A 16,381-nucleotide genomic window follows, 5' to 3' on the forward strand; every position below is an offset into this window, starting at 1 on the left:
TCCTGGATCCTGGCCTCATCCGCGCCTTTCACCGCGCCCACCCTCTCAAACCTGGCCCACCTGGAGGTGGTCGTCGGGAGGGGGGCACTGTCAGCACTGCGCCATAGTGTCCCAAGATGTCCAGCAGATGGCGGCAGAGTGCACCGTACTTGGATTTTGTGGACTGATTTGGGCTTGGCTTACCCTAAGTGGGTTCACCTGTTTGGTTGCTGATTGCATGCACCTGTATTTAAGAGGTGTCTGTGTTTTGCCATGCATTCGAGCCTCATATGTTTCTAGGAGACTCCTGTACCTTTGTTACCCTTTGTGGGACCTTCTTTTGGATTAAAGCAAGTTTGTTTTTGGCTCCTATGCTCAGCGTCCTGTACTTAAACTCAGTACTCTTAAGTTAGCATCGTGACATGAGCATCAGGACTACGAAGGAGAGGTTCCACAACAGCTTCTTTCCTGACGTGATTCACAAGCTCAACAAGCAACAGCTGCAGTAGACTGATACAGAACACACACCCTGGTCAACCCCCCCCCCTGACAACCCATTATCTCCCCAAACCACTCCTCTGCCTGGACAGCTAACCCCCCCTGCGACACTCCCCTGCCCTTGCTGACACCCCCCAACCCCTGTTGCCCCTCCCCACCCCATCCTCCAAACCCCGCTGGCCTACTGCCCCCCCCCCCCAACCCCCTCCCCCCAGGCCAACAACTGATCACTTGACACTTTGCACCTAGTCTAAAACAACATACTGCACTACTGTATACTTAAACACTTGAACCAACCCCTCAACACTTGAACAATTGAACACTATGCATAGCTGTATACTTGAATGCATTTAATTGCACTGGCTACATCATCGACACAAACATAGTCATGATCAGATGGGATAAGTGGATGAGGATGATACTGCTAGACGACAGATAGTAAACTGTCTGTTTGGGGACCTTTAAATGTCTAGTTGAGTACCTACCTACCTACCTAGGACTGGAATGAGGAACTGATTAGCACAGATAAGATACTGTAAGGACAAGCAAATTCCACTGTATACCAGTACATGTACTTGTGGCAAATAAATGTTCTATTCTATTCATCTGTGCCTCTTACAGCAATATCCTCCTTGTCAATCTGCTGAGCCAGTTTGCACTCAATGGAAAATATTGCTCCCACAATACTATGCTACATTTTATTAAAGCAACAAACCAAAATGTGTAAAATATAGTTTTGTTTTAGTAAGGGATGGAAAATTATTTGTTTCAGCATACATTTTGGTCAACATTAAATGTATATTTAGGATTAACTTTTATTTGACTTTTTTGTCTGACTGCTTTTTGCTGACCTGCACTTTACAGACCTGAAAATAATTCCACGTATCAGATTTTTTTTTAGGAGGGGTCTTCTACTGTTACAAATTATGCCATATGCAGTATCACCCATTCTAAGACAGTGTTAATGTAGGCCCAATAGGCTACTCTTTTTGTGTGTATTTTGCTTTCATTTTCAAGGGACTATTGAAGCGCACCAGTTATATGGATCAAATAAAATGACCCTATCTCTGTCCATGGTGCTGAAATGACATGCGCATCAAGTCCGTGATCCTGAATGATTAGAAAAACCCTCAGAGCGTTCAGTCAGTGGGATACATTTTTAGCTGCTACAATAAGATTCAGGGATGCACTGATGGTGTTAATCAAGCTAATGAAGATTACAGCTTGTGGTTTTTCAGCGTGCCATTTGATCTCATAAATTGCATGATCGACGCAGTCTGGATACAGCTCGCCCTCGCGGCCACACGGTTGCTAGGTCAGACTGTCGAAAAGTTATGCAGGCAAAATTAACAGATTACCGATACAGTCGAACTCGGGGACTCAAACGCAGACACATCATTGGTCAAAGTGCACAGGCAAAGCGTGTTCCATGTCACATGAGATAAGGATTAGTTCGTTAGCTAGATATCACCAAGCAAGATAATCTTATAAAGAAGCAGAACAACCAGACTAGATTGGTGGCGTTTGACAATGGCTGAGACTGAGAGCGAAGACATTTTTCTGAGGGCAAAACATCGGACCTTCATCGGATTGACCGAAGGTAGCCTGTAGCTAAATTAGCTAGGAAGCCAATCTAGCCAGTGAGTCGGTAAACAAAAAGTGTCTAGCCAGATAGTTCAGCTACGGCGGACGTTTCTCGTCTTGTCGACTGCAGCCTAGTTTGGTTATAAAACATGGTCAGTTCGTTGACGTTGGGTAACGTGTGCTAGGGCGCTAGATGGGAGCGATAATGTCAAACGTTTGGCTGTCAGAAAGTTAAGCCAATGTTATCGTTTCTTAATGTTAGCTGGGTGCCATTGAATATTGTTGGGGGTTGTCTGCTTTTTGAAGTGAATATTGCAGGTGTAGCTAGTTCCCATAGCCAATCAAGCATGCCTGCATATAGTCTTATACGACTATCTAGCTTGCGCGATGGAAGTCTAGGTGAAATCTAGGTGGTCCGGTCACTGCCAGGTATCCTACGTTTACATTACTGAACCATATGGGCTTCCTCCTGCCTCTGAGAAAGCGTAGCCAATAGCCATAAAGGTGCGTCTGTTTTCTATAGCTGTAACAAAAGAGATTCATAATTCATACAACTATTATTCATGCTGCATAAGCTATCAGTATTATTTGTTATTATATTAGAATCGGTGTATTTACAGTTGATTTAAAACATTAACTTACTATTCAGCATGAATAATAACGACTTTCTTACTCTAGGCGTACTGATCAAGGTAAAACTGCCATGACAATCTCCTTAAAATTCATTAATTTGCCGGCGCCAAGTTTGTCACTTGCCCTCAAGACTTCACAGCAAAAAAGGTTTTTCATTATTTACTTTAGGAATCGACCCCCTCTTTGCTGCTTTCATCTTGAATTATGATTATTATTGTCTGAAGGCGCCACCTGAGAAATCTCTGATTTATGTTTGATGTGCAGACGCACTAAGCTGCCTGCTCTGTCATGGGAGCTTTGGCGGCTCCTTTTCAGTTCATATTTGTACAAAATGCTGCCCTGAAAACAGTTAACATACACACACACGACACTACACAACACACTCCCGAGAGACACTGTGACATGCTGTGAAGTTTGTTTATTGTAAAGAAAAGAAAAAAAAGCCAACGTCTTTCCATTCTGTTTGTCAGGGCTTGTATTCTGTTTTCAGAACATGCCTCAGGCACTAAGAAAGAAGATGACGAGATATCTCAGTAGTGGCAAAAGTGTGCAGTTTGGGCGGGTGCAGGCTCCGTTCACATGGCATGGAGTTCTACTCCCTCATCCCCGACCTCTTCTCCTCTTGACACACACATCACTATTCCTCTCCTCCCTCATCCCTCCATCCCACCCTCCATAACAAAGCCAGTGTTTTCTTTTTTAACTAATGAATATTTGAAAGCTATTACGTTACAGGGATGTTGCGCAATGCCAGAATTATGTAAAACACGATGCCTGCTTCAAAATACTTGTAAGTCGCTCTGTTAATAATTTAGCCTCAGCTTGTTCACAGCCAGAGAGAACACGACCTCCGCTACAGTTAGTACAGCAGCCAGAGAGAGAGAGAGAGAGAGAGAGAGGGTGTTGGCGGCAGTAGCCGTCTAGGAATCTGAAAGACCCCGGTCCAGTTTCAGCTCCTTCCTTTTGGGCTGTGCGTCCACAGAACCACAATTTCTCCCAATGAGCAGGCTACTGTAGCACCTTGCATGGCCGCTGCCGCCATTGTTGTGTGGATGTGCGAATGAGAGAGGCCATTGCAAAAGCCTTGGATAAAAGCGGTATCTAAGTGTACTCCATTTACCATGTACCATTTGTGTGGGGAGGTTACAGGCTCACATTAGCTCCATTTCCACTACTAATGTGGTTAATATTTTTGCAACAACGTGTGTGAACGTTGGCTACTTTTCATTTAAATTTGCTTTGGACAGTAATTAAGATTAACTTTGTGAACCTCTGTTCTCCCACGTTCTTTTCTCCCAGAGGACCAGAGGGAGTGGCGAGGTCCGTTCTGCTTCATCCAGGCCGCAGACCCCCAGCTGGGGCTGATGAAGGCTTGGAGGGAGGGAGACTGTGACGGAGGAGGGGACGAGTGGGACGAGGAGGTCCATCTCACCAGGCAGGCGGTGGAGGCCGTCAACAAGCTGAGCCCCAGGCCCAGGTTCATGGTGCTGTGTGGAGACCTGGTGCACGCCATGCCAGGTAAGACAAGACCGCACACAAAATGTAAGGCGTGTGTGCGAAGACACACAAAGACTTGGGTCCACCAGCCATTCCTTGGGTACTCCTCAGAGTAGGAGGGCGAGGTGGCGGAGCTCCCACAGTGCACTGCAGCAGTGCTTGGGCTCGTCACACCTCTCTCCATCCCAGGCAGCCCTGTGGATCTTACCCCAGCGAGTTGCCAGTTCTGAGATGCATCAGTGTGTGTGAGAAGCCAAGTAGGCTCCGATATCCCTTTCCCTTTAAAGAGAATGGAATATGTCAGCAATGTAACGTTTCATGTATTCTTGCCTCCCCGTGGAGATTGCTCAGAGTTAATTTACACACCCAGGGCAATGTTGTAGAGAGGTTATAGCATATTCTCTATGAAGGTACAGTAGCTGGAGGAGAGACAAGGCTTCTCTTAGTGAGAGGCTGGTTAATAATGGAATGCCTTTGGCTGGGATGGGATGTTTTACAGAAAACCTAGAAGAAGAAAACCAGGCCAGGTCCAGCCTGGCTTATGTGCGTGGCTGGCTTGTTTCTGTTCAGGACTGGTAGGACGGAAGCTAGTCATGCCACTGAAATAGCTGTGAATTGAAATGACATGAAATAATGTCTGATGAATTAAGATAGGTCTTGTCACCTGGACACATCAGTTCCAATGCTTCCAATGCTAATCCAGCACAATAAGAGCGGGATAGCCAGTTAGCTCATGAGCTCACAACAACTAGCAGCAGCTTCCATAACATTAATGGTAGCGGTCAGTGGCTAAAGCAGTTACACTGATGATAAACATTAAGTCATCCCCACCGGGTCTTGAATCCTGGTCTCTCAGAGTCCAATGCTCTGACCACTACTCTACTTGTGCAGTGGAGATTGGCGGGTTGGTTTTGGTGTCCTTCTTCCAGTCCCTAGTGTGGGTTGGGGTTAGAATAAGGGTCGTGGTTGGGACAGGATCTGACCTATAAGGCAAGCGGCAAAGGTTGGAGTGAAAGGATGAACATGTGGAGGTTTGGGGTATAGTCCCATGAAGTCATCCCCACCGGGTCTTGAACCCCGGTCTCCCGGGTGGGAGTCTAATGCTCTAGATTTTGGTGTCGATTTTGGTGTCCTCTTGATTTTGGTGTGCTGGGACTACTGCCTCTTGTGGTGGCAACAGAGAAATGCAGGCCAACATTGTCCGGAGTGACGGAGTAAGGGAGGGAGTGAGGGAGTGATAACCGGACAAACGCTATACTAGGTGCGCTGGCTTACAGCCACGCACAAAAAAACTGTAGTCTAACGTGTCAGGGGCCTGGGCAGTTTCCCTGGTTACAAGGCCTGGCTATGTTGACCGGGGTTTATGACACCGCTAAACAATCCCCAGTATCCTCCTTCCTGTCACAGTTATACACGAGCCACCCTGCAGACAGCAGCTGAGAGGAGGAGGGTGGCCTCCCTGAGTCACCGACAGCCTACGGGTCCCCCTCTCGGCACCCCCTGCTGCCTAGCGATGTCCCAGTCCTCGCACTCAGTCCGTTCAGTTGGTGAAGCGGTTAAGAGCCGGTTAAGGGCAGAAACCAGACGAACAAGTCAGAGTCTCCGCCAGTGCTCGACGAGCTGCAGAGTGTCTGCCGGCGTGCCCCCGATGGCTGCCCAGCGCACCTCTGCCGGTCAGAACGCTCCTGCTGACGCACTCGCTCACTTGGCTCTTCCACTCTTCAGGCCACACGCCCCCCCCCCCCCCCCCCCCCACCACACCTGCCCACTGATTCGTAACAAGCACACCCCCAGTACTACCCAGGATTGCTAGCGATACTATGAACCCACTAATAGACATTTATATACGTATATACAAATATACAGGATTTAACTAATAAGCATAACTAAACGTGGCCTGCCTAACACTGCTCACGTGCTCTTAACCCATTCTAGAGAGCAGTGAGGTCATAGGGAGGGTTTGCACGTAACACACGTCAGTCAGTTCTTTTTTGCAGTCTGTCTCTGTCTCTGTCTCTTGCCTACGGTACATATTTAATGTAGGAAAAGCTTAGCTCTTGCTCAAAGCCATACTGGGTAAACAGATATTTTTGGCTGAGACATAAAAGAGACGTTAAAAGCCCAAGCTTTTTCAAGATGGAGGACATGCAGAAAGGGTCACTGGCACTCCCCGAACCCGCCCACGCCGCAGGTGGCTAAAGACAGACGCTGACGTTCTGGGTAAGCAAATGCGAGTCGGTGGACTGTCTGTGCATGTGGGCCAGATGTCCAGCTGTCTAATTTGATAGCCACGGCGGAAGGAAACGGGCCAGCCTGGACCCTCCGCTGAGATAAAGTCATAGCAGCGGGCCAAGAGCCGCTAACCACGGAGACTACCTGAGAATGACAAGCAGACACAAGCGCACAGGGAGCCGTGGACGAGAGAGGAGGTGGAGAAGACGGCGGGTGTGCTCGTCTCTCTCTCTCTCCTCTCTCTCTCCGCACATCTGCGTTTGATGTAATTGGCGGAACGATGTCATTATCAGCATGGTTATTTTGCTTATTTTGTTTACTCTTAGCACTCTGTTTTTTTAGCGGTAACTAGACTATTCACACAATGCACACTTTTAGCCTCTCAGTTTTCTACACGACCTCCGGGTTGAACACTGACTCTTAGCGTCCATGTTCGCACTGTACAACTCGTTCTGAACGGAATCAGCCGTTCGACCTCCACCCTATGCTTGTCCCGTCACTTCCTCCCTGAGCACTGGCGACTTCCTGCTGTCAGCCACAGTGCACTGTGGTCCCCCCACAGAGAGTTTAGCCCCAAGCGTCTCATCTTCTTCGTGACTGTCGCATTTAAGCCGGCTCCCTCTCTCCCCCTCTCCCTCCCCCGCTCTCCCTCTGCCTCCCTCCTCCCCCCTCCTATCTAACCCTCCCCTGATCGATGGTGCTCGTACAGTTTACAGTATCAGAGTGAGCCCCCTCCCTCTTTCCCTCCCTCCCTCCCTCTCTCTCCCTCCCTCCCTCCCTCCCTCCCTCCTCCCCTGATAAGTTGTGTTTATAGTTCAGCCTCTCTCTCGTCACATGGCGATCCTCTAACCGTGGGGTCTAAACCGCGGGGGGTCCAGGCCCCTTCCACTGGCCCCGCAGTCGGGCTTGGTTATCAGCAGGCTGTGTGTGCCAGCCACATTACACGCCCCGTCCGTCACAGGCCCGGGGCTGGGGTGGGGTAACGCCAACGCACTCCCCTTCCACAGTCGGATATTTTCCCTTAAACTGTTTATTTAGCGGAGCTGCTGCCGGGGGAAGGTGACTGTCAGCTGTACTGTCAACAGTGCTTGTGGTTAGGGGCAGGAAATTGTCCCCCATTACTTGATACAGTAGGTATCTCTTTCTTCCTCTCCCCCTCCCCTCTCTCTCTCTCTCTCTCTACCTCACTCACTACTCTTATCACTTTTCTCCTTCTGCCACATTTCTATTGTTATCTCGACAGTAGACAGCGGAAGAGACATCTTGCTCTGTCTGCGATTTTGTTGTTGTTTTTGTTTACATTGGCTGTCATCTCACTGTGTTTCTACTGTCCTACGGTCCCAGCACAGGTCCACACACTGCTTACTCTCTGGGAGACGCCACACTGTGATGTTCCCTGCAGACTCTGGATTGGCGGCAGTCAGAACCCACCTGCATTATAAATCAACTAGACCTTTGAGTGCTTTTTCTATTCATTAGTCTCCTCTGCTCCTCCCACCCCTGTGCTGTAGCTTCTATAGGGTCACCTTTTGACCAATAGAACGACAGGGTCTTGAAGGACCCCCATCAGGTGCCAGCCTGATCAAGCAATCCCCTTCATGAACCCGCAGCCCTTGGCCAGACCCCCCCGCCCTGCTACGGCCGATCACGGTCCCCCAGGCTCCCTGCCGGGCCAGTGTCGTCCCTCCTTCGCCGGACCCTCCGTGCCATGTCTCCTAACGAGGGGCCTCAGGCGGAATCCCCCCCCCCCCCCCCCCCACACACACACACACACTTCAACAGCAGAGCGCCACTGATGGAAGGCGTGATCCCTCTCTTCGCTCCCTGCTGAGCAGAGACCCCCCCGGGAGACGGGGCCTCATCTCAAGGACTTCCCGCTCGCTGAGCTAAAGAGGATGAGAGGAGAGAGTAGGGGGGGGGGGGGGGACAAAAGAAGAGTGTGAAGGAGAGAGAAAACAGATTATTAGATCAGAGGAGTGTGTCAGACTACAAAGACTACAAAGACTCAGGACTACAAAGACTCCCAGGGTCGTCCCCCGGGACAGAGGCGATGGGGAGGGGGGGCGAGGGGGGGGGGGGGGGGTAGAGGGAGAAGTGGGGGAGGTGAGAGGGAGGTTATCCTCCCACTCCTAGCCATCTCTCACGTAGGGAGGTGGAAGCCCTTAATTGCAGTTGAAGGGGGATAAAGTGGAACCCCCAGAGGAGCGTCCTGCTGCTGCACCAGGGAGAGGAGAGGAGAGGGGGAGGAGGAGAGGAGGAGAGGAGAGGAGGAGAGGAGAGGGGGAGGAGAGGGGGAGGAGAGGAGAGGGGAGGAGAGGAGAAGGAGAGGAGAGGGGGAGGAGAGGGGGAGGAGAGGAGAGGGGGAGGAGAGGAGGAGGAGAGGAGAGCAGGAGAGGAGGGGGGTACTGAGGAAATTAGTCTCAGAGGGCAGATGCCATATTGTGTTTTGTGTGCATGTGATCACACTCCTGCCCTTAACGAGCGTTTGACGGACAGATGAATGGGTGGCTGGAGGAAGCAACAAATGAAGAAATGAATCGTTTAACATTCCGTAGGGAGATCTGACTTCCGAAAAGGCCAGTCACACCTGTATACAGTCCCCTCGGCTGTGATGGACGTTAATGGGGTTATTTCATCAACTGCCGTGTGATGTCTCTGTAGATCTCATTATCTCCACGGCCTCTGTGTCTGTTTACTGCACATAATCAAACATTGTGATTAGAACCATGGCTCCAGATGGCTGGTGTGATCGCTGTTCATCTCTGTTGTCTCCATCACAGTCGGAGGGGAATGCTGTTCCGTCTACTGGAAATATGCAGTGAGTGTGCACCCTTAATAAGTCTCGTCATCGTGGAGTCGGGAAGGTTAGCTTAATTGCGCAGGAGAGCTGTGAAAAGTGCTGTGAGTGCTTCTTCTTTGTGTGTATTCTGTTTCAAGCATTTCCTCTCCTTCAAAACAAAACTTCTTCAACCCCCCATCCTGTCCTGGCTTCTGAGGAGGCTCCTCCAGGAAAAGTAGGCCAGAGAAAATGATTACTGAGCAGCAGAGGGAGAATGACTTGGCTCTGCGCTGTTGGGCCCATTTCATACGGCCTAAATTATAAATAGATTTTGCCCGTTCTCTTTAGTTCATACCCACAGAGGGGATTCAACACACGCTTCGGATTCCCCTCACTGCGTTCCTGTTGAGCCTGTAGTCGTGGGGAAGCGGGAGCACGGTCCCAGCAGCAGGACCGGGGCCTCCAACCTGGCGCTCCCTCCGCGCTGGGCCACGCAGGACCACCGTGATGCTCCTCAACTTGGCTCCTCCCTTTCTCTCCCTCTCCTCTCCCCCTCTCGTCCTCTCCCTCCCCATCTCCTCTGTTCCCGCTATCCTCTCTTTATCACTTACCGTCTTCCTCCTCCTCTCCTCTCCTGCCCCCCCCCCCTCCTCTCCTCTCCTCTCTCTCTCTCCCGAACCCCCAGGTTCTCCGTTCAGGGCGGGTCAGGAGCGGGACCTGAGGTCAGCCCTGAGGGGGACTGACCCCGCCATCCCTCTGGTGCTGGTCAGCGGGAACCACGACCTGGGGAACACCCCCACCCCCGACACCCTGGAGCAGTGGTGCCGTGCCTGGGGGGACGACTACTTCAGCTTCTGGGTGAGGAACGAGGGAAGGGTGGGGGTGGAGTGAACCAGAGGGTTCAGCTTGTCATGAACCGGACCGGGCTCCCCTAAAGTTGCATAAAATACATCATAGTCATAGTCAATTTATTTTTTACACGCATACTAATTACAACTGTTTAGGTTGCCCAAAGCGTGGGTTCCAAGGAGGAGAAAACATTGAAACATTGAGCAACATTAGACAGACAAGATACCGACATTAAAACTGTACAACAACAAACAGCCGAGGGGATAGGAACAATAGGGACCACAAAAACACAATCAACATAGAGGACATCTCAGTAGTCTAGTAGCCGACTGAAGTGAGACTTAAAGGAGTAGTAAAGGAAAAATGCATGTTTAGCCCTGTTTTAAGGTTACTTACTGTATGATCATATACAATGGTTCAGATCAAAACGTTGACAAAGCTAGCATTTTCGAGAAAGTTGATAATTGCTCTACTACCGTTTTGGTCATACAATGGATGTGGATGGGCATCTTGAAAAATCATTCAAAAACATGTTAAACTCTCGATTTCAAACTCCTCTGCTGACCATGTTTGACCGGGGGATGTTTAAAAGTCTCTGATCACCTGATCTCAGGGTCCTTGATGTTGAGGTGTATTGTATGAGTTCTGTGATGTCATCTGGAGCAAGACCATTGAGTGTTTTCAATCAATCAATGACTCAATCGGGCACAGATCAGCGTTCCGAATAAACTGTGTGAAACCGTCTGCTCCCCTCGCCCCAGGTAGGGGGAGTGCTGTGTCTGGTGTTGAACTCCCAGCTGTTCTACGACGCCTCGGACTGCCCCGCCCAGAGGGAGGCCCAGGAGGTGTGGCTAGACGGGCAGCTAAAGAGGGCCTCCTCCTCTCCAGCCAAACACGTCCTGGTCTTCCAGCACATCCCCCTGTACCTGAGGGCCCCAGAGGAGGAGGATGACTACTTCAACCTGCAGACCTCCGTCAGACAGAACCTGCTGGACCGATTCAAACGTGCAGGTGTGGAGCCAGCAGCCAATCAGATGCACATAGGGTGTTACATTACCGTAGGTGAGGTTTTAGCCAATCCGGGGTAACATAAGAGTGAGACGAGGTTTAGCCAATCAGACGCACTGAGGAACAGGGAACAGCCCAGCTGCGAGGGCTGTCATAACGTTGAGATGCGTTCGTACTGTAACTTTGAGCACTGGGGTTGTTTGCGAGTTATGGTAAGTTAAAACTCCTTTATGAATGATGCAAAGTACCGTTTACATGTCAAAGTCTTCCGAGCTGTTTACAGTACATGGTGAAGGGGAATAAAAAAAGCATTAAAGGGGCACGGTTACTCTTGTTTCAGGTGATATTATTTGGATTAAATGCTTATATTCTGTGTGTAGACCTTTTTAAAATCACCCCCAGTGTAGCAACGTCACCCAGTGACGTTGCCCTTTTTGCAGCAGTTTTCTCATATATAGGAAACACAATGACGGTGTTTGTAAAAAGGCATACACACAGAATTTAAGCATTTAATCCAAATAATATCAAGAGAAACAAGCGTGACTGTGCCCCTTTAAGACCGTACCATAACCCCTCACAGCAGGCTCAGAGGATTAGCTTAGCGACAGCATAAGCTGCAGAAGGCCACTTCACAGACACACACACACACACAAGGAGGACTAATTGACATAATCAATGCCCTCCCTGGCTATGGGCAGTACCACACCAATCAGCGGCCATTGTTCTGAGGCTTATAGATCCCGGTCCAAGGGTAAGTCTTGAAGGGGAGAATGTCTTTGGTTCCTTATCCACGCGCTCCGTCTGGCCTGCCTCCAGCAGACTGACCATGCGCTGGTCCAGCAAGGCCTCCAGACGTGTCTGTCAAACCAGGCCTCTCAATCAGGCCTCAAGGTGACCGCTTGTGAATAATGCTGCGTTCCATTTTGTCTCGGAGGTCGCAATCTGCGACTGGCTACTAAATCAAATAAAACGGCTGAGCTCGGAGTTACTCGCGAACTCGGGGATGATTTCTCAACCCCTGTTGTCATTTGACGCCATTTCAGCATGGCCACCCACATCATAAACGTCTAACCCATTGGCTAAAATAAGTAAAAATAAAGTTTGGGCCAAACTGTTGGCTTGCAACACAGTTTACTTAGTGTGAGCTCGAACGCACGTACAGTAGGTCGGAGATGACGTATTTGCTACTTGCGACTTGCCACCTCCGACCATAAAGGAAGGCAGCATAATTGTTTGCTTTCATAGTGCATGTAGCCCCGGAGCGCTGGTTAAAGATTCAGGACGCAGCCTGTGCTGGGACACACAGACACGGATGTAATGTATGTAATGAACAGTATGCTTACATCATTGCATGTGGCAGGGTCTGTCTCTCCCATCTGTAGACTTGTTCACACATATATTGGTTAGGAATTCACACACTACATATAGGGCACATACTCTGTCTTTAATTAATAACAACAAGCTTCTGCTCTGTCCGTGTGTGTGTGTGCGTGTGTATATGTGTGTGTGTATGTGTGTGTGTGTGTGTGTGTGTATGTGTGTGTGTGTGTGTGTGTGTGTGGGTGTATGTGTGTGTGTGTATGTGTGTGTGTGTGTGTGTGGGTGTATGTGTGTGTGTGTATGTGTGTGTGATGGGAGAGGAGGGATTAATAGAGGGATTTGATTCAGGGCTGATGTTGTTTTATTCATCAGTAGCCCGGACAGCAGTGCCCCATCTCCTCCCTATACCTGTCTCCTTCCCATGGATGGATGTCATTTACAATGAGCGGATCTAGAAGCTTCCATCTCCCTCCGCTCAGGGAGGGATGGAGGGGAAGGTGTTTGGTGGTTGGTAACTTCCCCCCAGGATGAGATATCACAGGTGTGAGAGGAGGAAGGCGAAGAGGAGAGAGGAGAAGGGAGAGGTGAAAGAGTTGGGTCTGTGTTATTAGAGAGGCCTACATGCTGACGGGAGGAGAAAAACCAGATGGATCCATCCTGGAAAATTGCTTTCTTGCCGAGGGTGAGCCTCTGACATGAATGACGACAGTGATGCATGCAAAACATTCGCAAATCTGCCCATAGGGGCCGGGACACATTTCCACAATAGTCCCCATTATCATTTTGGCCTTAATACCTTAGAGAAGGCTGCACTACCCAGCGTGGTATTAAAGTCTGCTCTCAGTCTGTCTCCCCTGGAGTTATGAGAGCCACAATCAGGGGAGTTCACTCCCAGCTGACCGGCTCTGATTCCCATGAGCTGGAATCACCTGGGTCCCCCCGCCCCCCCAGGAGTCACTGTAGGGGTCGAACCGAGGTCAGAGTCTCTCAGTTGCAGTTTGGATGTGGTCGTCTATATCTCCGCATCGCCGTGCAGCACACAGGCCACAGCCACAGAGCATCCCCAAGAACTCTCCGAAGGAAACCCAGAGAGTGAGTCAGCTGCTCTCTTCCTCTTTGTTGGGGGGATTGCAGACGTGTGTCGTGTCGAGGAGGAAGTGGTTTCCACTGCGGGGGCACGCAGGCTTTGAGAAGAGAGAAAAGAGGCACATTTTTAGCATCTGAAAACAAGTTCTGACAACAAGAGTTTCAGAACCAAGAACGCTCTCTCACTGTTCGTGTGTGTACGTACTGTGTGTACGTGTGTGTGTGTGTGAGAGAGTGTGTGAAAGCCCTGAGGAAGGCAGCTTGCTGCCGAAACGTGTCCTCGACGTTATGGTAATTCCGTTTCCTGCGTTTTAATGCGCTAGGTTGTTCACGCTTCAGGTGAGGGTAGTTGTATTCTGAAAGGGCAGCCCGTGTCCCTCATGTCCCAGACCTTGAGAAGGAGCCTTCTGCTGGGAGCCACAACCGCAGAACCAAGGATGCAATTCCATTCATCCAAACTCCACAGAGCACAGCTCTTTAGATTCCAATTAAAGGTTATAATAGTTCCACTTTTTTCATTTGTTTTATATTGTTTTTAACTTTTTGTTTTTGTTTACTTTTAATTCGTTTTTAAAGTGGGTTTGCAAGTTTAGTTAAAGCAATACATAGCGTTTTCTCCGGTTCTCTTGGAACTGCGCCCCCACAGGCTCTGCGAGTAAGTGCACTGTCGTACTATCATAAAGTTATCAGATTGTCGTTTTCTTTTTCTGGCTTCCTCCGTGATGTTTCGCTTCGGTTTTCTCACCTCCGCCATGATATCATTGAGCTAAAAAACGCATGATATCCATAGACGCTGGAATAGCTACTACTGTGTTGTTTAAGCACAATGTTGCGTATGCCCACTTTGACTGAATGCTGTGTCCCGGGGGCTGGGGATAAATGTCAATGTATTATCTTTCTGAGTAGACTGTTTGGACGATTCAGCTTACTTTTAGTAAATCCAATTGGAGAATTAGCACCAGACATGTTTGTAAAGGTCCAAATATCGCAATGTATTGCTTTAAGTTTTTTATTTTTGGAAAATGCTTAGTTTTAGTTGTTTTTTTTCTTCTGTGCTAGCCTTGTGAGACCATCCTGATCCCACAAGCTCACGTTTTTTCACTCCGTTTGAAACAAACCATCTGGCGCACATCAGGTTACTTCTGCGCATGGGCACAGCAAAAGAAAATGGAGGATAGATTTCATATCCACCCAAAATACTAGGTTTATGTATGAAATGACAAGTTTAGTTTAGTTTCTCTATTATTTTAGTTAGTTTTGTAAACACACAATACAGTTTACAGTATATTCATACATAGTTTTCATTTTTTAGTTAGTACTATAATTCTATGGATGTTGATCCACCATAGTCCTTCTTAGTTGTTAAGCAGTGCATGGATCTGTGTGTGTGTGTGTGATCTCTGGGTTTGGTTGGGAAGGCTAACGGGGGATGAGGTGCACACACACGCACAGTATGTCTGAAAGCACCCCTCCACCAACATCTTGTCACATACTGTCAATGTGGGACATATTGTATAGTATAGCCCCTGCAGACAAATAATATATTTAATTGAATTTCCCCCAGCAAGATATTTTTCCATTTCTCTTCCTCGCTTTCTCTCATGTGGGCTGTGTCTGCGTGTGTGTGTGTGTGTGTGTGTGTGTGTGTGTGTGTGTGTGTGCGCGTGCGTGCGTGCGTGCGTGCTTGTGTGCTGTGTACTGTGTGTGCGTGTGTGTTTGTGTGTGTACAGTACACGTGCACGGTGGCTAAATGAAATAGTCTCAGTGTTTATATCTTATCATGATACTGCAGCTGTGTGGCGCAATGCTAATTAGTGTCCTCTATTGCCTTACAAAACATGCCCTCGGCATCTGTTCATCTGATTTGTGTGACACAAAAATATGATCACAATTGGATATGAAAGAATGGTTCTGTTTGGTGAATCATCTTAGTCTTACTTGTGTGTGTGTGTGTGTGTGTGTGTGTGCATGTGTGTGTGTGTGTGTGTGTGTGTGTGTGTGTGTGTGAGTGAGTGAGAGTGTGAGAGTGTGAGTGAGAGAGAGAGATAGAGTAGTAGCTTTACAGTCATTAGGACTTCTGCTCCAGCCTGTTCAGAGAACTAGACTAGATTCACTCTAGCTTCACTAGCAGCACTCAGCCCCAGTATCCAGTCTTCCAGTCCCCGGACCAGCATCCATCATCCAGCCCCATCATCCAGCCCCAGCATCCAGCATCCATCATCCAGCCCCATCATCCAGCCCCAGCATCCAGCCCCAGCATCCAGCCCCAGCATCCATCATCCAGCCCCATCATCCAGCCCCAGCATCCAGCATCCAGCCCCAGCATCCAGCCCCAGCATCCATCATCCAGCATCCATCATCCAGCATCCGCTATCCAGCCCCATCATCCAGCCCCATCATCCAGCCCCATCATCCAGCCCCATCATCCAGCCTCATCATCCAGCCCCATCATCCAGCCCCATCATCCAGCCACATCATCCAGCCACATCATCCAGCCACATCATCCAGCCCCAGCATCCATCATCCAGCCTCATCATCCAGCCTCATCATCCAGCCCCATCATCCAGCCCCATCATCCAGCCCCAGCATCCCTCATCCAGCCCCAGAATCCATCATCCAGCCTCATCATCCAGCATCCCTCATCCAGCCCCATCATCCAGCCCCAGCATCCCTCATCCAGCCTCATCATCCAGCATCCATCATCCCTCATCCAGCCCCATCATCCCTCATCCAGCCTCATCATCCAGCCCCAGCATCCCTCATCCAGCCCTATCATCCCTCATCCAGCCCCAGCATCCATCATCCAGCCCCGGCATCCCTCATCCAGCCCCATCATCCAGCCTCATCATCCAGCCTCATCATCCAGCCTCATCATCCAGCCCCAGTATCCCTCATCCAGCCCCAATATCCCTCATC

General features: G+C 49.4%; 1 protein-coding gene across 1 annotated transcript in view; it reads left to right on the forward strand.

Moving 5' to 3' along the window:
* The first annotated feature begins 1,903 nt into the window (after nucleotides 1-1,903).
* Nucleotides 1,904-16,381, forward strand: part of cpped1 (calcineurin-like phosphoesterase domain containing 1) — a 24,002-nt gene continuing 9,524 nt past the window's right edge. Inside the window, exons 1-4 of the mRNA XM_084456660.1 lie at nucleotides 1,904-2,077; nucleotides 3,994-4,212; nucleotides 9,888-10,060; nucleotides 10,813-11,062. Of these exons, the coding sequence (XP_084312786.1) occupies nucleotides 2,008-2,077; nucleotides 3,994-4,212; nucleotides 9,888-10,060; nucleotides 10,813-11,062 (712 nt within the window). The 5' untranslated portion in view covers nucleotides 1,904-2,007. The remainder of the gene's footprint in view (nucleotides 2,078-3,993; nucleotides 4,213-9,887; nucleotides 10,061-10,812; nucleotides 11,063-16,381) is intronic.

This window comes from Borostomias antarcticus (genome assembly GCF_949987555.1).
Source record: "Borostomias antarcticus genome assembly, chromosome: 22".
In the NCBI taxonomy this organism is placed as follows: Eukaryota; Metazoa; Chordata; class Actinopteri; order Stomiiformes; family Stomiidae; genus Borostomias; species Borostomias antarcticus.